This window comes from Calonectris borealis, chromosome 9 (genome assembly GCF_964195595.1).
Source record: "Calonectris borealis chromosome 9, bCalBor7.hap1.2, whole genome shotgun sequence".
In the NCBI taxonomy this organism is placed as follows: Eukaryota; Metazoa; Chordata; class Aves; order Procellariiformes; family Procellariidae; genus Calonectris; species Calonectris borealis.
Window position 1 is genome coordinate 30,316,974 of NC_134320.1, and position 21,366 is coordinate 30,338,339.

Sequence of the window (21,366 nt, forward strand, 5' to 3'; positions counted from 1 at the left end):
CAAAATAATCGTAATTTTTCTGCCCATTAAGAAAATAGCTTCAAAGAAGATTGTGGTTATTACAGATATTTTTAAGTTGCCATACAATGAAAAATGTAATTTAGAATGAGTGTGACTGTGTCAGTGCAGAAGAGATTTTTTAAGAATTCCCAAGTGACTGAAGATACATATTTTTTTAATAGAAGTCTTTACAATTGGCAAGTTTACAGGTAGCTTTGTATGTCTAAAGCTTCAGACACAACCATGATGTAATGGATGTGTGCTTGAAAAAAAATGCAATGGCAAACTTTAGTTAGGTGTTTTTTAACTGTCCCATGTTTAAAGTCCAATTTTGTTCTTATTTTTCAATGAGACTAACAGATACAAAATGTTTACAGAACTTGAATAAAGCAAAAGTATAGCCTTCTGCACCGGGTAGTACATTTAGATAACGGTAACAGTTAAGATTATCTGGCGCTTTATACATCTATTATGCTTTTAATCGTTGAAGAATGTGGCTTACCCAGTCTGGCGACAGACTAGGAGGAAGATAACATAGGGAGTTCGTTCTGTGGAATTTCTGAGCCTCACTTCCATTTGGGCAATACTGAAACTGCTTGGAAATGAGGTGCAAACATCCCCTACCCCCTCCGTCCGTGAACAGCTGGTTCCTTTCACCTCTAGCTATATATGCCACACTTTGTGCTAAAATTACATTTCCAAGGGAACTGTGGTGGGTTAGCAGAGCGCATCCACGTGTACATCAGTGTGTAAGCTCTGCTCTGACACCAGTGCCCTCAGCCCCCCGTCCCTGCCGGTGTCGCGCCGGGTCAGCGATCGCCGCGCAGAGGGGAAGCAGCAGCGATCTGCAGCTTGAGAACGAGCGAGGGAAACAGCAGCAGAAAGTCCGCGCCTACTGCCTTGCCTTCGGCTAGGTCAGCACAGAAGCAGATACAGCAGAGAAAATGGGTGTCATTTAGAGCTTTTCACAGGGCACTTAAAAAGTTGTGTTCTTGTGCCGCATGTCACGGAAATTTTCTCAGTGGTATGCAAGCTCTAGAGAGAGTGATAAAGCTCATGAAGAATGTAATTAAACTTAAGTCTGTAAATCCATTTAACTCTACAGTACTTTCAATTCAGCTACAAGATTTACAATCCGGGAACAGTCCAAATGGTAATTTGCATGATAGTAGGTTGGCAGAAATTGAAAAAATTTCTTTTAATATTATCTGAACTGACAAGCTTGCCAGAATCTTTTGTTTACTCTTGACACACAGAGACATTGTGCAACATTTTATTGCATGCACCAAAGTAAACGGGAGGGGGGAGGTAAAGAGGGTGGGGGGTGGGAGAGACAAGAACATATAAGGGGAAATTGCATGAGCCCGTCTTGTGTTTTTATGTCACATTTTCCACAAGGTTCATGAATGCAAAATGAAGCTATTCTTCCTAAGTTGCTTGCTGGTTTCTTGCTGTTGCCAAGTTGGGGCAGTGAACAGGGAGTACTACATCGGCATTATAGAGACAGTGTGGAACTATGCACCTGGCAATACCAATCTCATATCTGGACAGCTTTTTGCAGAAGAAGAGTAAGTAAAATAGTTTACACTGGTTTACTGGTTGAGTTTGATTTTACAGCATTGTCTGCTTTAGACACTAGGGCCAGACTGAAAACCTGGTGGAGGCAGTGAAATGAATCATGTTGCTGTCAGTGGATTTTCTGTCAGAGATATAAGGGAATTCCGATGTTTTCCTGGCTTGCTTGAGAATTGCATTCCAATGCTCTGCTAATTAAAAGCATTGGAATGTGTTGGTTTCTTGTGAATTTGTTGCAGTGAAATGTTTACTAAGTAGAGACTAGAAGAAGACCCTGAATGTCTAATGATGTTTAATTTTGAATGGCTAAGGTGCCAGTGCTGAAGAGAAGACTTTTGCTGTTACGTTTTTAAACGTAGAAGTTGTTTGACAAATTTAAAACTCTTCTATTGGGCACAGCTTTCCTTTTCAGAGGGTCATTGTTGGCAGTGGTCATTGTCACTGGTGCAGCAGCACAGCTGGGTCCTTCCATCCACTATGGAGGAGCTGAGTTGCTTGTTATAAGGCAAGGAGAGTCCTGTGCAGAGTAGGAGTGATAAGTAGGGTGAGGATAAGTATGGTGAGGAGGAGGGGAGCACCCTGAAGATATGAATAATCAATAAAGAAAACTCAGATATAAAAGGCATCACAGAAATATTTGAGAGAGAAAAAATGTTCCTTCCATTTTTTTCAGTGCCTTTAAAATGAAGTAGGACTATACTAAAATAAAAACAATGAAGAGAGAAATCAGAAATTAGAAAAATCTTGAAAATACAGTTCTCATTTAGTCTGTAGATGTGGGATTAGAAGATTTCCTGTGGTTTGTTTTCTCTAGTGACAGCCAACAGTATCTCAGCCATAATCTGCCATTTCATCAGGCATGAGACGAAGCAGTCAACTTTTTTTTTTCACTTACAGACTGAGTGACGTGTAAGACACTGCCAGTGATTCAGCAGGCTACTAATTCTGATAAATGGTGGAAGCAGGGCATCCTGCTTGGAGAGCAGTGGTGTAATGCAACAAGCCACCACCGTTCACCGCACTTTCACTGCTTTGCTCTGCTCTGTGACAACCTGCAGCATGCTAAATTAATTCCAGTTTTCCAGTGGTTGTATGCCTGCAATGGAGCTGGTCCCTTTTATCGTACTTTTCATTTTCAGCTTCTCTGATTCTTCTCCTCCTCCTGAACCCGTTAACTATGAGGCTGTGCTTGTACGGAGATTGATATTTATAGAGGCAGGGAAGAGCAAGAGAAGAGGAGAGTGCAGTGTACCTGCTAGAAGGAATACTCTACAATAAAAAGGTAGCTGCTTAAACAGTCCAAGAAGAGCCATAACGTATTTGTTTGATTTAATTTGTGGCTAAAAAGGTTCATGCACTCAGACTTCCCATAACTGAACATTTGCAACTAAGTTTATGCTCCCCAAGTTTCATGGAGCTCTGAATTGGCATTTTAATTACACTTCAGATCTGTGCTTGCCAAGGTATAAACAATTCCTTCCTCACATGCTCAAGCAATGCTGAGCCTTGTGGGAAATACTTTGCATTTTGGGGCAATATTAACTTACTTCACAATATGGCCTGCTGGGAATATGAAACCAAGTTGGTTTGGTTTCTCGTCATGTAAGATGAGAAATCGGGAGGCTGCTGAACTTCAGGCAGTGTTGCCCTGTCTGCCAGGATTGCCTCCTCCTGGAGCAGGCTTACTTCCACAGCTAGTCCTTGCGAAAAGGGCAGGGAAATGTGCAGGAGGATTTGTCGTTAAAGAGACTGTAGGGTTTGGGCTAACAGCACCTGCCAACAGCAGCACTACTGGTTTAAACAGCCAGTGCTGGCAGTTTCTCTCGCCATTGTAGTTAGCGAATATAAGCACTTTTTCCACAAAAAGAACTCTTCCCAGAGACTAAAATATTTAATGAAAGGTACCTGACCCTCAGCACAGGCAAAGGTTGGCTCCAAAGCCGTTCCCAGTTGGTCGTAGTCAGAGGCATGTGGTGACCCCTGGCCTGCGGCTGCTGGTGCTTGGGCAGCATATCCACGATAGCGGCATGGTTCAGAGGTATTGACCCCATGTGTAGGAAATACCATCTCCATCAGTCTCATTGTAGCTCGTGAGTTAGGCTGTTTTCTCACTAACCAAGCTATCATTTTTAATATAAATGTTTCATTAATTGAGAGGAGCAATGATCCACTAGTTAAGGCACTTAGTGATTGAGGACGTCATTGCTAATTCCCTGCTCTCGTGTAACCTGCTTGTATATTCTTGGGCTGAATCTGTAAAAATGAGACTTTATTCGGGTAAATCCGTATCAAGCTCTGAGGCTGTGGTTCTTCTTCATCTATGACTGGTGAACAAGCTGAGGGCTTGGTCTCACTTGTTTCAGCACTCTGCACGCCCGCCCGCCCCCACCATGCACACAGTGGACATTAGCAGCACCTTGCAGTTTTGCTCATGTCCAGACATCTTAAATGTATTTTACAGCTGAAAAGTCTGCTCCTCATTGCAGTGGAGCAAGGACTATGCAGTCAACATAATAGCGTGATGATGGAAATTATTATTTTTAACAGGCCATGGAAATTATACAGCAATTTAAGCATGCGAGTACAAAAGCTTCGAGCAATAAGAACTATTATTTGCCTTGTCCATATGGTCTCAAATTTGCCCAAAATTGTATCAAATACCCTTCTCTTCAGACTACAAAATAGGTATAAAAAAATTCAGGTAGGTGCATAGTATTTAATCTCTATATGGGTGCCTACCTCTTTATGATAAGAGAGATATTTGCTCCTAAACACAGACGTAGTTGTGCACAGCGCTACGGAGGCCTGGTCTTTATTTGAGACCCTACTAATTAACACCATTCAAATATAAAATGAGTATCTGACACTACAGATGTGTTTGTGTATTTTCTTTACAGGCAGGCTGGAGTCTTTCTCAAAAGAGGCCCACACAGGATAGGAAGCGCTTACAAGAAGGCTGTCTACACTCAGTACACTGATCATTTATATGATGTGATAGTTGACAAACCTTCCTGGCTGGGTTTTTTAGGCCCTATCATTAAGGGAGAAGTTGGAGATTCCATTATTATTCACTTGAAAAACTTTGCTTCCAGAAGCTACACGCTACATCCACATGGTGTAAGATACACAAAGGAAAATGAAGGTAAGCTTGAGTCCGTTCTGTGCCAGTATTTATCAGAAGTTAATCGTTCCTCTGAGCGTAAGCGATATTCTTTCATCAAAGAGAAGACTGGTCAAGTAAATAAAGATTTAAAACAGGACACAATCAATTTAAAATAGGAGCTAAGAAGTTTGGTAGTGTTTTCAAGAGCGAAATACAAAGCCAAAAGTGGAATTCATAAAGAAGGCAATTTTAGATCAACATTTCACCTGAAAGAAGAGTATTTATATTTCACCTGAAATAAGGGTATAAAGGTATATAAGAGATGTGGGTATTGAGGATATCTAAAGGAAAAATTGATGCTGTTGTGAAGAAGATATTGTTAACAGTGATAACTTACAGTTCCAAACTCTTAACACTGAATTTGTAAATATTGTATATAAGATACACAAGAATTTCTTAAAATGGAGAAACAGCTACTGCTTAGTAATAAATCAATGAGATAAAAGTCTGACACACTTTAAGATGTATTGTAGGGGTGCTGTTGGGATTAGTGATGATTTGCCCTTGCAATAAGCTGGTCTTGCCACACTCAGGCGATGGGGGATTTTCTGCACCAGGCGGCACCAGAATATGGCTGTTGAAAGTTTTATTAATGGGCCTTAAAAACAGCATGTGAATTGTTGAGAATACGATGTTGTCTCAAAAGCAGTCTTTAAAAATTTTTCATTAGAAGAATTCATGAAGTATCAGCTTAACTTCTAATATTTCCTGAAGTTTTTTGTTACAACTAGTACGTGGCTTGATATAGACACATTCTGTGGGAGCAGAACAGTGTGTTGTGTAGCAGTACATGCGCTTTTTGGAACAATGTTTAAATTTTCTTCCTGTGGCTCTCATTCCAGCGACAGCTATATTCCTTGAGGACATATGCAATATTTTAGAACAGTTTCCTGTTCTAAATATTTAATTAGATAATAATTAGATTAATATTTAACAAATGTTTTACAAATATTTGAATTGTTATCTTTTTAGCAGAAGTACATAGTGCCCTCCTAATAAATTAAGGACTAAATTTAATGTGCCATTAATTGAAGCACTCCCATGGAATTCAAAGGCAAATGAAGAGACTCCTAAAGAGAAGGAAAAGATCCACTCACCTGATTTTAAACATTTTTTTTTACCTGTATTCAGATGTTCAGTCCATGTTATTGCAACATGTAGTCAACTTTAAAGCATGGCAGGTGCCATCCTGACGCCATATTGTGAATGTGTTGTGTTAATGGTGCTGCATGACATTCTTCAGGTGCTTTTTATCCTGACAACACCAAAGATTGGCAAAAGAGAGATGATGCTGTGGAGCCTGGAGGCCAGTACACTTATACATGGGACGTGACAGAAGATCAAGGTCCAGCTAAGGGAGATGCAGACTGCATAACCAGGGTTTACCACTCCCACATAGATGCTCCGAGAGATGTTGCCTCAGGGCTTGTTGGGCCTTTAATAATCTGCAGGAAAGGTAAACTATAAATAAATATGTAAGTAAGTAAATAAATACATATGCAAGGTGATTGATAATGGTTATTGATAAATATCAGTGACATAACTTACTGGAAAAGGAGAAGATTACAGTTAATTTTGAAATAGCATCTTTTTGTCTTCTCAGTTAGCTGCCTTTCAATAGTATAGGAAGTAGTTTGATTTTATGTGCGACAGTGAATATAATTTGCAGAATGCTTTATCCACAAATCCATATGAGTGAGACATGTTCATGCTAGTAATGCAAAAGGATGAGTAAATACTGATATGAGAAACAGATTTACTGTAATCTTACCACATGCAATATTTATTCTTAGTAAAGTTATTTTATAGTATCTATCAAAACCGATTTTTATTTTCTGAGTGTGTCTGTAAGTTTATGTGTACACTCACACTTGAGAAAAGTGGCAAATTACGAAGTAAACAGTGACCAGTCCTACTAATACTACACTTAAAACTGATGAAGAGACAATGTCAGTTGCCAAAGACTTTGAATATACCACTTTCTTTTTCAGATACAATGAATAAGGGCAGTGATAAACACTTTGATGCTGAATTTATCCTTATGTTTTCTGTGATGGATGAAAATCTCAGTTGGTATCTAGAGGATAATATCAGGACATACTGTTCTGAGCCTTCCAAAGTTGACAAAGATGACGAGGACTTCCAGGAGAGCAATAAAATGCACTGTGAGAGAATGTTATATTAACGTTGCTTTGAATGGTGAAGTAGTATTTTTATATGTCGTCTCTTTTAAAGATGAACTGTAGATAATTTCTTCTTTTTTAAGCAGGGCTTTTTCTTAGAGGATTAAGAAAGATCCTTTTAAATTAAAAAAAAATTAAAAAGTGATGGCAAGTTTTGTATGATCAGACCTTTGGAGTTGTGATATAAAATTCTTAGGGGCCAAGAATCTCTTTGCCAGTATATTTCCCAGGCGCTCTAAACAGAGTTGTGTTACTTTGTTCTGTTTCTTAGTCCTGAGCTCTGTACTATAATATCGCAGTTTAGAAAAACAGTTTTTACTGTTATTGTCAACAAAGAAGATACCTTTGGTCTGACGTGGGTTCCAGAACCATAGCAGGAACTGCTGGTCATGCAGGTAGTTGTGCAGGTGAAGTGTGTGTCTGATATTGGCTCACTTTCAAAGGTGTGGAGTTTTGTTTTGAGCCTCTTTCTGTTTTGAAGAACAGAGCAATGGTTTTATGACACCTGCTTTTGAAGAAAAGTTCCTAAGGTCTGTGAAGGTAACTGTAACAAATAACATTTCTTTTAGCAATCAATGGGTACATGTATGGATACCTCCCAAACCTCACGATGTGTGTGGAAGATAAGGTAAAATGGCATCTTTTTGGCATGGGTAATGAAGCTGACATCCATTCAGCCTACTTTCATGGACAGACCTTAATAGAAAGGCATCATCGAGTTGACACCATCAACCTCTTCCCAGCCACATTTATTGATGCTGTCATGATACCAAGGAGTCCTGGGGAATGGATGCTCAGCTGCCAAGTGAATGACCATATTGAAGGTACAGAATAAGTTCCAGTGATCAGAATATTTTTTTAGCTTGAGCTAACAGTTTACCAAGTCACTCCTGACCTGGTTATATGCCAGACGATATTCTCCTCTAGCTAACAAAACTCTCATAGTAATTGAAATGCCTAGAAGTGTATTAGATGGGCTTGAGCATGTAGCCACGGAAATCAAGGAAATTCTTCTCTGTAATGGAAGTTGTTATCACTTGGCAGCAATTAGCACAGCTGGACTTTTGCAAACCTAAACTTTAGACAAACAATAGCATGATGTAATGTGTAATTAGTCACAATTTTCTGTTTGCCAACAAGAAAGTTGGGGCTCATTCCATATTTGGGCAAGGGGCACAGGACAGGCAGGCTAACTTGCCTGCTGACAAAGACATGTTCTGGAAGGTGCGTTGGCTAATAAGCATTTCTCTTCTCTGTATCTTCCTGTATTTCCAGTGTTTGTTAACCGTATGAAATACTTAGAAGCTAATTCCACCCTTTTTCATGCTCTATATCACACTTTTCCATGATCTATATCCCTACAAGTGAGTTAGAGAAGTAATTTGTCACAAAATTGGGAAGGAACACAGAACTTAAAATCATTCTCCAAGGTTTGAAAATTCTGATATAAAAAGGAGTATGTTTAACCTACAGATTCAACTACAGAGGTTATAAGTTTTGAAATAGCTACCACGTCAAGCAGCGTCCTGATGTGGTTGAAGCATCCTGGGCAAGACTTAAATCCTACAAATTGGCCTAATCCATAGCTGTAAAAGGGCTCGCTCTATTGTATGGTTTGTATCTCCAGCAGGCAGATTCGTTAACAGACCCTTCTCTGTTTCACAAGCTGTGATCAGATGTAGAGGGATGATGGTCAGCCTGGGAGCACCTGGCCTTGACTGAAGTGCTACCTGACAGGGCTGCTTCCACTCCCCCCTAATCTCCTCTGTAACTACCATGGCCGTTGCAGCTTTACAAGCAGAATGCGCTTTACACACCCGAGTGCCTACTGTAAATACCATCGTGGTGTTTCTACATCCCAGCTCAGCTGGCATGCATTCTTTTATAGCATTCATCTTCCTTTTCATTTGTGATTTGCATATCCATCAACGGTGTGGGAATTCTCCAGGGAAGAGAAGAGCTATTGGAAGCAGTGAAAGAGAAAACAAAGTTTGGTTCCTTCTCCCTGGTTTTCTCTACCTCCTCATTTTTTTCCAGGTGGTATGCAGGCCCTTTTTGTTGTAAAAGATTGTAGGAAATCCACAACAGATCACATGGAGAGTACAAAGATAAGACAGTACTTCATTGCTGCTGAAGAGATCATCTGGAATTATGGCCCATCTGCAATGAACCATTTTACAGGACAAGAATTAATCACTGACAGGTAAATGCTTCTAATTGAAGAAGTTTTACTCTCCAAGCAGAATTGATATAAATATGCTAAATAAGGTAAGCCATACGGTAGAACTGACTTTTAAGCAGAATTTCTCGTTGTTCTCACCTCTGCTTAAATATTAATGCCAGGATAAATATCAGGCCAAACTAGGTCTATTGTTTTCCTTGCAATCTTACTATAAATTGTGCTGTAATGTTAGTAATTTCACTGGGATGAAGACGAATTGCAATGTCATATGTAGGCAGTGACCTCTGAGGGTTCAAGATTATTCTGAGTTAGAGAACAAAGCTAGGAATTCATGATCATCTCCTTAGCTGATGAAAATCACACTAACGGCATCTCAGCTGGCAAACGACTTGCACAAGGTAGCTTTGCCCTTTGCTCTGTGTTTACATATTTAAGACCTGGATCAATTCACTGAATACATTGATTCCTCAGATTTTTCATTTGTGAGTTAAAGAATACTTACCTGCTCCACAAGGGACAAGGCACAGTTCATTGTTTGAATAGTGCTTGTAAAACATTGAAAGGTCCTTTTTTGAAGAGTAAAAGTGTAGACTAAAAAGTGTAGACTTTCTGTTTAGATGTTACATATTCTTGGTGTTTGTATCTACTGTTGTTGAACTATTTGTAACTTTTAATAAAAAGAAGAGTAAGCTTCAGGTTACGAAATGTTGACTAGAATCGTTGTCATTGGTGAGTCTCTAAGCATGCTGGCTTTAGAAGGGCAACACAGCTCAGTGTCTTTTTCTTAAAGAGAAGTTAGTGAAGGTTATGGATTCCTGCGCATCTTTGTATGGGACTGCATGTGAACGTGTGGCCAGATCACTGAAAGGAGACCCAAAAGACAATCTCAGCACGTCATATCTCACAAAATAGGGTTGAGGCCTTGACTGCCTTTGTAAGGCTGAGCATTATAACTTGAACTGTTTGCATCTGTTGCAATTTCTTTTACACAGTGAATCTCGCATATTTTTTGAACAAAGTGAAACAAGAATTGGTGGCTCTTATAAAAAAGCCATTTACAAAGAATATACAGATGGTTCTTTCACTGAACATAAAAAAAGGCTCACAGAGGAAGCACATCTTGGACTCTTAGGTAAGATATCTAAAATTATTTCATGTCAAAGATTTATGAGAGTAAACTATCACTTTCACTGGCTAGCCAACAGTGACCCTGCACCTCCAAGGGAGGGGCCCTCAGCTCTCCCTGCCTCCTGCAGATGCTGGTGTCTGTGGCTTCCTCCGAGAGAACCCCAGGGTGTAAGAACGCTCTTGGAGGCAATGCTTGGTGGTCCCCAGCTTGCCTGTGGGAATATGCCATGGTCTCCAAAGGTCAGGCTCTGAATTACAAGGCCAGGCTAGGCAGGTCTAGCCCTGTTTATAACCTGGCTGCTTCTGGCATGGCTCTGGACTGCGTTTGAGGTTGGCGCCAGTAGGTCCCTTTCCAAAGGGAGGAACTGTCCTGCGTGTCACTGGGCCTCCATGAGGAATTGGGAATGGAGCAGTCCAGTTGCTGCTGGGCTGCCATGTGATTCAGGGCACGTGCCAGGGACCTGGTCCGTGGCCACATAGGCCCAGGGGCAGTTCCCCATGCAACGGGAGAAGCAGCCAGCCATTGATTGCTGTAAGCTCGTGGTGATCTGTACATAGCTTGATAGAAACATCTTGTAATTAGACCATGTGCTCTTTTCCAGGACCTGTTATCAAGGCTGAAGTGGGTGAGAGCATCAGGGTGACCTTCCGAAACAATGCCAGCCGCCCGTTTAGCATTCAGCCCCATGGTGTGAGGTACCGCAAGAGCGACGAGGGGGCGTTGTACAGTGCCGCCTCCAGAGGTGCGCCTATAGACAGGGATCCTGCGAGCACCAGAGAACAAGTGTCGTACACGTTGATGTATTAAAGGTGAAAAAATAAACAATGTTCATTGGGCATAATTCCTAATGTTGATTTCTGTAACAGGTGCTGAACCTCCAGCCTCTCATGTGAGTCCTGGTGCTACATTTACGTATGAGTGGAACGTGCCAGAAGATGTGGGCCCCACAGACCAAGATCCAGACTGTTTAACCTGGCTTTATTACTCAGCTGTGGATGCAGTCAGAGACACCAGTTCTGGCCTTGTGGGTCCTCTCTTGGTGTGCAGGAAAGGAGCTCTGCTTCCTTCTGGGAAACAGGTCAGTCAAAGAAGAAAAATGGAAGCATTTGCATCATTGTAGCTTAATCTGCTTTCTCTTCCTGAATTGTGCCCTCAGGGCTGCCACATTAACGACCACTCAGCATCACCTCCTCTCCCCATCACAGTGTCACCCATGTGCTGAGGGCAATACAGAAAATGAACAAAGTGGGTTTGGTTTTTGTTTTTTAAAAAAAAAAGCAGAAACAGTCTGGCTCCAAATAGGTAGACACTGTATTGTGAAACCACCATCACAGTGAGCAACCGCTGGCATTCAAGTCTCAGCTAGGATGAGAATGACTAGAAGAATGTAGAGACTTTAAAGACCAAAACGCGCATTCATTTCCAGAGGCAGTTCCTGCTGGTAGAAAGAGTATTAGCAGCAGATATCTAGTCACCAGATACAGCAATTAGAGAGCTTTGAGATTATCAGAATGAAGTATTAATGTATGCATCTCTCCTACTTTGTGAACTGTACTCATAAATTACTATGCGCATAGAATTTTTTTTCCTGACGTTTTCTGTTCACTCATTTCTATTTTCCTTTGTGCTATTTCTTCTCAACAGAAAAATGTGAACATGGAGTTTTTTCTACTTGCCACTGTATTTGATGAGAACCTGAGCTGGTACTTGGATGACAATATTTTGATGTTTACACTAAATCCTAACAAAATTGACAAAGATGATGAGGACTTCCAAGAGTCTAACAAAATGCACTGTAAGAAAATTATTAGTTAGCCAAGTATTCATTTCTACAATAAGGTCTTTACTTTTGTGATCTCATGTTGAAGACTGGGAAACTGTATAGTGGCAGAGACATTTCATTCATTTCCATTGGAAACAAAACCATGTTTGAATGCAATTCGATTTCAGCTAAATATGGTAGTTCAAAATATAATGCTAGCTGTTCAGTGTCTTGCATGGGAGTTGCACATTTAGCACTGTTATGTACCACTTTGAGTAGACAGAAGAAGGAATTAGGTCTGTAGCCCATGTGCAACCCCTGTGAATGCAACCAGGCAGCAAGAGAAAACCGATCTCTGCCCTACAGATGATGTAGCTGAAAGGAGGATTTCCACAGAATCACAGACTGGTTGAGGTTGGAAGGGTGCTCTGGAGGTCGTCATCTCCAGCCCCCCGCTCAAGCAGGGCCACCCAGAGCTGGTTGCCCAGGACCGTGTCCAGATGGCTTTTGAGTACCTCCAAGGATGGAGACTCCACCACCTCCCTGGGCAGCCTGTGCCGGTGCTCGGTCACCCTCACAGTGACAAAGTGTTTCCTGATGTTCAGAGGGAACCTCTTGTGTGTCAGCGTGTGCCCATTGCCTCTGGTCCTGGCACTGGGCACCGCTGGAAAGAGCCTGGCTCCGTCCTCTTTGCACCCTCCCTGCAGGTATTTGTATACGTTGATGAGATCCCCCGGAGCCTGCTCTTCCCCAGGCTGAACGGTCCCAGCTCTCTCAGCCTTTCCTCGCAGAAGAGATGCTTTCTTGTCCCTTCACCATCCTTGTGGCCCTTTGTTGGACTCTCTCCAGTACGTCCATGTCTCTCTTGTACTGGGGAGCCCAGAACTCGGCACAGTCCTCCAGGTGTGGCTTCACCAGCACTGAGTAGAGGGGAAGGATCCCCTCCCTCGACCTGCTGGCCATACTTTGCCTAACGCAGCCCAGCTCACCTTCTTTTCAGCAAGGGCACATTGCTGGCTCATGTTCAACTCGGTGTCCACCAGGACCCCCAGATCCTTTTCTGCCAAGCTGCTTTCCAGCTCCAATGTCTGAAGCATTTCTACAATAGCAGCTGCAACCTGGCCTTTGACCTGCTGGCAATAGTCCTCCTAAAGCAGCCCAGGATACCATTAGCCTTCTTTGCGGCAAGAACACATTGCTGGCTCATTTTGTGTCCGTGGCTGAGTCTGGATTCCTTTACCAGCACTGTGGCCCCCTTAGAATGACAATCTTTGCTTCCTTATTAGGGCAGAGCTGAGTTCCATGCTGATTGTATTTTGGTACTGTAGAAATGTCTTTCAAGTTTCATGTGAAAGAACATTATTATCTTCAGTACACAGTCCTGCAAATAAGTCCTAATCTTTAAACATGGTTGCTTGTGCTCTTTCTTAAATTTTGCCCTCAGGGGCATTCCTACTATTTACTGAGCCTTGATGCTGACCATTCAGTGGTACCTGTGAGGCCCAGGCTTTGAAAGTTTTGCACAGGAGTAGCTAGAAAGGATTAATAACTTAAACTAAAAAACACTTCAGATGATTGTCTCCACTGTGTGGCTGGAGGGTCTTGCAGGGTATAAAGCAGTGGAAGTTCCAGTTGGTCAAGTAAGCTACCTGTGCTTTAAACATTGAAAAGGAGAACACTTAGAAATTGTTTTTAAACACTGGGTTTTAAAAGTTGTTTTGCTTGAATTGATTCTCTAGTTTTGCTGATGTGATAAAGCATTTTATTGTTGGTATTTCTGTCAGTCTAAGATATCACATTACATCTGAAGTGTGTATTATTTAATCTGTATTGCAGAATTAAATAATGTGTTAATCAAGGGGGTTTTGCTTCCTCAAATCTTCTACAGCCATTAATGGTTATATGTACGGAAATCAACCTGGTCTTGAGATGTGTAAAGGAAGTGTTGTTTCCTGGCATTTGATGGGCTTGGGGTCAGAAGTTGATGTCCATGGGATATACTTTTCAGAAAACACATTCATAACTAAAGGAACAAGAAGGGATACAGCAAATCTGTTTCCACATACATTTCTTACAGCCATTATGAAGCCTGATTCTGAAGGTAAATGTCTTGTTTTAAAATCCTGTTACTAGTTTAGAAACTGTTTACCTATGAACATTTTATGTTATCAGCTTTAAATAGCTGATGTTTTGATCCTTTGGGTGCTAAAACTGTGTAGAACTGTGTTTTGAAGGGCAGCAAACTTGTGTTCATGGGACATAAGCTCTTAATGCTAAAGCCTTGATTTTTCTAGCTTCTACATACGCTGAATTTTATTACTACAATAGCCATACCACGCAAAGAATTTGGATCTTATATGAGCAATAGCCTGCGTCTCAGTCTCTAAACAATACAACCTCAAGATCTACTAGTAACAGTTTTTTGTTCTCAAGTCTTTGTTTCTTGTACAACCTCTAGGAGTTTTTGAAGTGTTGTGCCTGACAACAGATCACTACACAGGGGGCATGAAACAGAACTACAAAGTGAAACAATGCCATTGGTGGAATGTGGATCTATCTATGTATTTGCATGAAAAGACTTACTATATTGCTGCAGTGGAAGTTGAATGGGACTATTCTCCTAACAGGACATGGGAATTTGAGCGGCATCAATACCATGAGGAAAGGTACTTTGGAATATACACAAGGGAAAAAATGCAAAAAAGCAAAGGAGCAACTCACTTCTCCTATGAACCTTTTCCTCCTCCAGGCATTTCTAGACACACTTTCTTTGCATATGTATTTTTAGGGCTCACTTGAATTTGTGGTCCTTCTCCAGTAATGTTGCCACGTAACTGTGAGCCAGACAGCATGATGTTCATGTGGGGCAGCTGCAGATTTTCATGAATCCTGGCTAGTGCATGTGCATTTATTATTTACTGATGTTGGTACAGTCCTTGATGTGGAAGGCTTAAAATGTTCATTAAGTTGTAGATACAATGTCTACTTTGTCCTGATACTTGATTACTTACAATATGAACATGTCTTTGTCTCATGTTTATCTGTACTCTGAGTAAGGTTCTATTTCACTTCTCTCAGTTTCATTAGCTTACACAAGATAAGTCCATGACCGAATCCATCCACTATGAAGCTTGTCGCCTTGGTGTTTTATTCCCAGTATTTGAATCTCAATGAGAGGGAACTGATTAGATCAAATAATTCACGCCAATTAGCAGAAGAGGCTAAACAATGAACTGATGAATTTCTATGTGTTCCACCAGTATAACTTCATTTGAGGTTAAAGTAGTAGATTGTAACTGCTTATGTTTTCTGATTGACTTAATTGTATTTTCTTCTTTTTCCTCAGCTTGATAGCACATTTCCTTGCCCTGCATACCACAGTGGACTCTATCATAGTTCTAAGCACAAGTAATATGGACTATGCTGTTATCAGACTTTTTTTTTCCTCCACTGTCTCCAGCCCCCATGATCTCAGCAGAGAATGAGTCCCTCACGTTTCATTTCAGCAAGGCACTTAAGCTTTACAAGTTTTAGGCTTCATTTCAGATTTAGAGAAGTCACTGAGGGCTCTATTTTTCTGTATGCAAGTTGCTGGATGACTTCTTGCAATTTGAAATATCTGCCAGGCCGAGCACTCAGCATCCTCTCAAACACTATATAGACTTGGTCTATTTACAGTGTTTTTTTAACCTTCCAGGTTAAGAGAAACCTCCCAGCTTAACAAGAATGTTTTAATGTTGAAGATACCAGTGGTCTATGAGATTAGTGTTTCACTGAGCTGGATTTTTGTTTGACGGTTAATTGACATACCTGCAAAAGATGTTTTAAAATACATGAAGAAATGTATGACATATTCTTATCTCTATTTTCTTTTTTTTTTTTTTTCAGCCCTGGCAATCCATTTTTAAATAAAGAAGACAAATTCATCGGCTCAAAATACAGAAAGGTAGTATATCGTGAGTATACTGATCAGACATTCAGTACTCCCAAAAATAGAGCAGAGGAGCAGCAGCACCTGGAAATTCAAGGTATAGTCATCATGAAGTTCAGTTTTGAAACTGGGGAAAATGCAGTGAAACAAAACAAGAAGATACTATTTGAATAATACTGAGCATAGTTTTACCCACACAAAACTCACATGGAATTGCTACTTTTATTATGGTGCTTTCCTTGCAAGATTACATTGCTTGCTTTACAAGAAAAAAACCCTTCTGGTTTGCTGCCTGATCACAGGTCAGTATTTTCAAAGTCAGCATACAGCTGGGCAGCAACATCCAAACTGACTTCAAACACACAGCAGGTGCTCGGAGCTTTTGAAACGTAGGCCTCTACTTAGATGCCTAACTTCAGCTGCTCAGATTGGCATATCATAGTAAATGACATTATCCATGTATCGTTTTAGTTGAATTATAAGCCAATGTTGTGTATTTGAACATCTCTCTCTCTCTTTGCCCTGATCTTTTGTAAAAAAAAGTTAATCTTTCTTTTCAATCCAACAGGGCCACTGCTTATTTCAAATATTGGAGATAAAATTATAATAGTTTTTAAGAACTTGGCATCAAGACCTTATTCTATACATGCCCATGGCGTGAAAACAGACAGTTCTGTTGTGGCTGTAACTAACCCAGGTATCAAAGCGTCCTTGTTTATTTCTAGCAGGTAACATCAAGCCATCTAGTGAGGTTTAGCAAGCTTTCATTTTAGGATAGCAGGAAAGATTGTGTGTGTGTGTTTGTTTTTACTTCAGGTTCTTAAATTTTTAATGCTGATTATGACAAATATCTCTACCATTAAAATGGCCTTGCTAACTATTGCTATGTATCCTAGCCCTTGACAGATCAGTGATTTTTTGACCCAGCGTGGCTGCACCTTTCATGAAAGCAAACAGATTTGGCTACGTAGGGAGAACGTAGCTTATGCTAGCTATTATTTCAGAAGTTCCTCTGTGATCTTTACAAAAGATACAATTGTTTTTATTAAGTATGGTAAATTGGACAATGCAGCCACACAAAAAAAAACGTTGGTGGGAAGAATCAGGGATCTGCAGAAGGGAAATAACAGTAAGCTAGCCAGTGCAGTATTGGGGAGAAGTTGTTCAAGAAAAATATAAGCTGTAAATGGAGATAACATCTGTTTCAGGATGACCTCTTATAGGTCAGCACACAGAAAACTTCTAAAATTCATTGATATTTATTTAATTCAGGTGAAACAAAAATGTATGTCTGGAAAATCCCAGAGAGATCTAGTTCTGAGAGAGGAGATCCACATTGTATTGCATGGGCATACCATTCAACGGTGGACATCATTAAGGTATATTATCAATCTAAAGGGTTTTGTTCATTACTTCAACACAGATATACTTACAGCAAAAGGGGGATGAGTTTGAAACTCTTTCTGCCTTCTCTGTCAAGTCATTCCCCCCATTACCATACCTTTGAATTTAAACGTCTCTTGAATAATGCAAGAAAGTCAGGGCAGAATTTGAGGGTCACAGCCCTTCATGTTCTTGCTCCCTGGTTCTTCTTCCTGTTGCTATAGATCAACTCACTCAGATCTCATTCTTAAAGCTAACACTTTATAGCTTGCTCAATATCTAATCGGTCATGCGTGGGAAAACTAACATGCAACTGTGGAACACAAATCTGCCATTTTTGTACAAGCACCTATTAACTTAACATGACTGATAATTTTTAATGGAATTTAATGTATTTTTTCCTTCATGTCTCAGCAAACACAAATTAAAAAGTGTCAAGAAGTTTATTTTGAATGGAAACCAAGCTCAAAACCCTAAAACCTAAAAAGAATTTGGAAAAAAAAAGATGAGCAAGAAACTAAAATGGAACAAATGTTTATTTCTAGCAAGAGATGAAAAAGAGGCAGTTACTCTTCATAATCCATTGAACTTGACCCATGGGTAGTATGTAACAGTGAAGAAATAACCTTGTTTGCCTGACACTGGCTACCTTTATTCCCAGATACTGATAGCTGTAAAAATAGTAAGAGGATTAATGTCTGGCATTAAAAGTGCTTCTGCTTAGTCGCATCTTGTAATTATATGATTTTTCATTTGTAATTTCAGGACACTTACAGTGGATTAATAGGCACACTTGTTGTGTGTCATAGACATTATTTGCCATCATTTCATACTAAAAAGAAAGTTCAATTTGCTCTTCTTTTTATGGTTTTTGATGAAAATGAGTCATGGTACTTGGATGAAAACATTAAAACCTATTCTACCAACCCACACCTTGTTGACAAAGAGGATGAGGAATTCCTTGAAAGTAATAAAATGCATGGTATGTTTCCCAATTTAGTTAATGTAACTCTGGAAACTCTATACAATTATGTATTTGAAAGTACTGCATATAAATTTGACTTTCTCACCCCCTCTGAATTTCCAGTTTCAGGGCAGAAGGCCTCAAAAAATTTCACTCAAACTGTTTGAAAACACTGTTAATGTTTTGTTTTGTTTTTTTTTTTTAAACCTATGAAAAAATGGTCCATTGAAATTTTGAGGAGAGAAAGAGTAAAAATGAAATTTGAAATTTTGATTTGATGTCAGCAAACAACTGTTCTGGATAAGTTGGAAAGGCAATGTGCATCCTGAAAGTATGTCCTGGTAAAAGGACCCTTTACAAAGAGCTGCAGGAAGCGCAGATCTTTAAGAACTGCAATATTAGCAATGGTGTACAGTAAAGAACTTTTAACTACATCTTACTTTCTAGTTAAATATGGAATAAAATCAGACCCATTCATAATATGCTGTCCAATTGCTTTGGTTTTATATACCATTCAAAGCTGTTACTTTTGCCTGGCATTGGCTTTCAAATCTTGTGTTCTGCTGAAGTTTAGAGAACAACAATACACAAAATCTTATTTGTTTTCTCTGTCTTGCTCTTTCCCTCCTTTTAGCCATTAATGGAAAGGTGTTTGGAAATCTACACGGTCTGACTATGCATGTTGGAGATAAAGTGAGCTGGTATTTGATGGGAATGGGCAATGAAATAGACATTCACACAGCACACTTCCATGGCCACAGCTTTGAGTATAAGGTAACAGGTCCTTTCCACTCATTTCTTGCTGTGTTAAGGATGAGAGGTAGATCAAATACCAAGGACAGTAATCTCTGGTGAAAAGTCAGATGTTACAGGATTAAGCAGGACTTGTAATTTGACCGTAAAGTTTTTATGCCCCAAACCTGTATTTGATCAACATGCAAGAGACAGAGAATATCTGCCACTAGCATTTGCTGACTGGTAACCTCACAAGTTGCTTTGATAAAGTAGCTGTGAATTTTCATGGCTGTGGTGAGACAACAGCTGTAGTTTTCCTTCATTTCCACTTAGTTGCTAGTTTATTAATCTTTTAAGCATGAGGTGGATGTACAGTGATGCTTCTGTAGAAATGACATACAGTAGATGATGTGATTAAAAAGTTTGGTGGGAATATGTATAAAAGGTAGCTTAAATTAGTGCCATCTGGTAATGCCACACTGTTTAACCGTTGTTTCTTTTTGTCCTGAAGCAAACAGGGGTTTACCGGTCAGATGTCTTTGATCTGTTCCCTGGGACATTTCAAACCGTGGAAATGACCCCGCAGAACCCTGGAACCTGGCTATTACACTGTCACGTTACTGACCACATCCACGCGGGCATGGAAGCAACTTACACAGTGCTCCCAAAGGAAGGTAGGAGCTTATCTATCTCAGTAATGTTCATTATGTTTAAAGGCGCAGAATGGGGCTCACAGACAGGCCAGCGTACTCGGAACGAGTTCAGGCATCCAGCAGTATTTCATGGTTTAATGTCTGGGGGCTGGAATGTTGCAAGCCACCCGATGATACTTGCCTCAGCACTGCTGCTCAGAAAACAGAAGTACCTAAAGGACTGGATGGTAACTGACTATTGCTTCAGCTTCCCATCAATGAAATTAAAATAACAGATGTTTATTTAGAAAGCATTCTTCATGAGACAGAGTATTTCTGTACCCAAGAAGTACCAGTAGTGTCAGCCTCCCTCTCAATCTTCATTTAAAACAAAAAGAACAGTTGGTAAATAAAGCTGAAGTCACCATCCCTAACAGTTAGAGTACTGAAAAACTAAAATAGTGTTTTCTTTCGAAAGGACATGTTTTAGCTTTACAGAGAGCTTTATCTTGCTTTAGCAATATTACCTGTGAAAAAACTTGGAATCTTGAATTTTGAAAGTTCTTGTTTCTACAAAGTTAATACAATTTTAAAAGTAACACTTTCTTGTACTCAAAAGACAGAGCTTAATAGGTATGCGTTTAGTTACTTGACAGAAAGAGAACAGTAGGAACATTTCAAAATGTGTGTATATATAGATATACAACTATATAATGTACATATGTATCTATACTGAACACACAGACTGGAATGTTAAACACAATCTAGTTCTATTTTATAAGACATTCTGATTTACAGAATACATTGTGCCAAACTGGCACAGATAATAAAAAAGTTGACTTAAGAGTACACAGAAAAGAGACGTAGAAACAAACTTTGACTTGTAGAAGCAGTATGTTGGATTTTTCATAATCAGCCATCTAAATGTACCCTTCAGTGCATTTTAAAGCTGTTTTTAAATCTAGCTCACAATGTCTAGAAGGTACTGGGATCCATTGCTCTCATTTTGGACTCTGTTGCCCTTATGCATAGACTAGTCTTTTAATGAAATGCGTGTAACAAAAGCTATTTTCCCCCTTACAGACAAATGGTCTTTGTTCCCAAGATTATTCAATCAGTTCAAGTGTAAAGGTATGGCAGGCACACTAGAATGATGAAAACATTTTACCACAGTGATTCTCCAAGGTCTACCTTCAGTGAAGCCTTTCTTGAGGAATACTATCTCCTGAACAATTCATCTCCACATGTGTTTTGGAAGATTTCATTTGGTGGCCCACAGCTAACAAAAGGGCCATAGACTAAGACAGCTGAATGGATATAACAGCTTATAAATATGTTTTTCTCCAAATAAAAATAGTATCTTGCAAGCTAAACATATTCTAGGTGATGCCAAATGCATGTTATTTAATTACTGAGGAACATGGAAGAGTCCCATGAAATGCACTTTCTTTTTTAAAGTTTGTAAATAACCCTGTGTAACAGCAAAATTTTGTTTTGGGTATCTACTGTCACATTTTACTAGTCAGATATGTTAGTAGTTATTGCTTGGAAAATAGAAATTTGGTTATCACTTTATCCATCGTATAATTGAACAGCTAACAAAATAGCTCTATTATTTCTGTTGAATTATTTTATAATTTTATCCAGTAACATCTTTCAAGATAGTGAATTTAAAAGATGCAATGGCTGAGGGATCATGGTTGCACACAATGTTTTTGTTTTTCTGT

The 21,366-nt window shown here is 39.7% G+C and overlaps 1 protein-coding gene across 1 annotated transcript; it reads left to right on the top strand.

The window, feature by feature from the left end:
* The first annotated feature begins 1,374 nt into the window (after nucleotides 1–1,374).
* Nucleotides 1,375–21,245, top strand: CP (ceruloplasmin). The gene is made up of 19 exons (XM_075157592.1): nucleotides 1,375–1,568; nucleotides 4,473–4,717; nucleotides 5,982–6,194; nucleotides 6,730–6,903; nucleotides 7,491–7,745; nucleotides 8,959–9,124; nucleotides 10,096–10,235; nucleotides 10,834–10,974; nucleotides 11,099–11,310; nucleotides 11,877–12,027; nucleotides 13,883–14,095; nucleotides 14,453–14,660; nucleotides 15,883–16,022; nucleotides 16,494–16,622; nucleotides 17,198–17,304; nucleotides 18,074–18,290; nucleotides 18,907–19,046; nucleotides 19,519–19,681; nucleotides 20,723–21,245. Exons 1-19 carry the CDS (start codon nucleotides 1,414–1,416, stop codon nucleotides 20,791–20,793), a joined length of 3,240 nt encoding a protein of 1,079 aa, XP_075013693.1. The 5' UTR covers nucleotides 1,375–1,413; the 3' UTR covers nucleotides 20,794–21,245.
* The last annotated feature ends 121 nt before the right edge of the window (nucleotides 21,246–21,366 follow it).

Excerpts from the sequence above, each read along its gene's own strand:
- CP (XM_075157592.1), top strand. The coding sequence starts at position 1,414 with ATGAAGCTATTCTTCCTAAGTTGCTTGCTGGTTTCTTGCTGTTGCCAA. Across the intron at positions 6,904-7,490 it reads GGAGAGCAATAAAATGCACT|CAATCAATGGGTACATGTAT; the intron begins GTGAGAGAATGT and ends CATTTCTTTTAG. Across the intron at positions 18,291-18,906 it reads TGAAAGTAATAAAATGCATG|CCATTAATGGAAAGGTGTTT; the intron begins GTATGTTTCCCA and ends CCCTCCTTTTAG.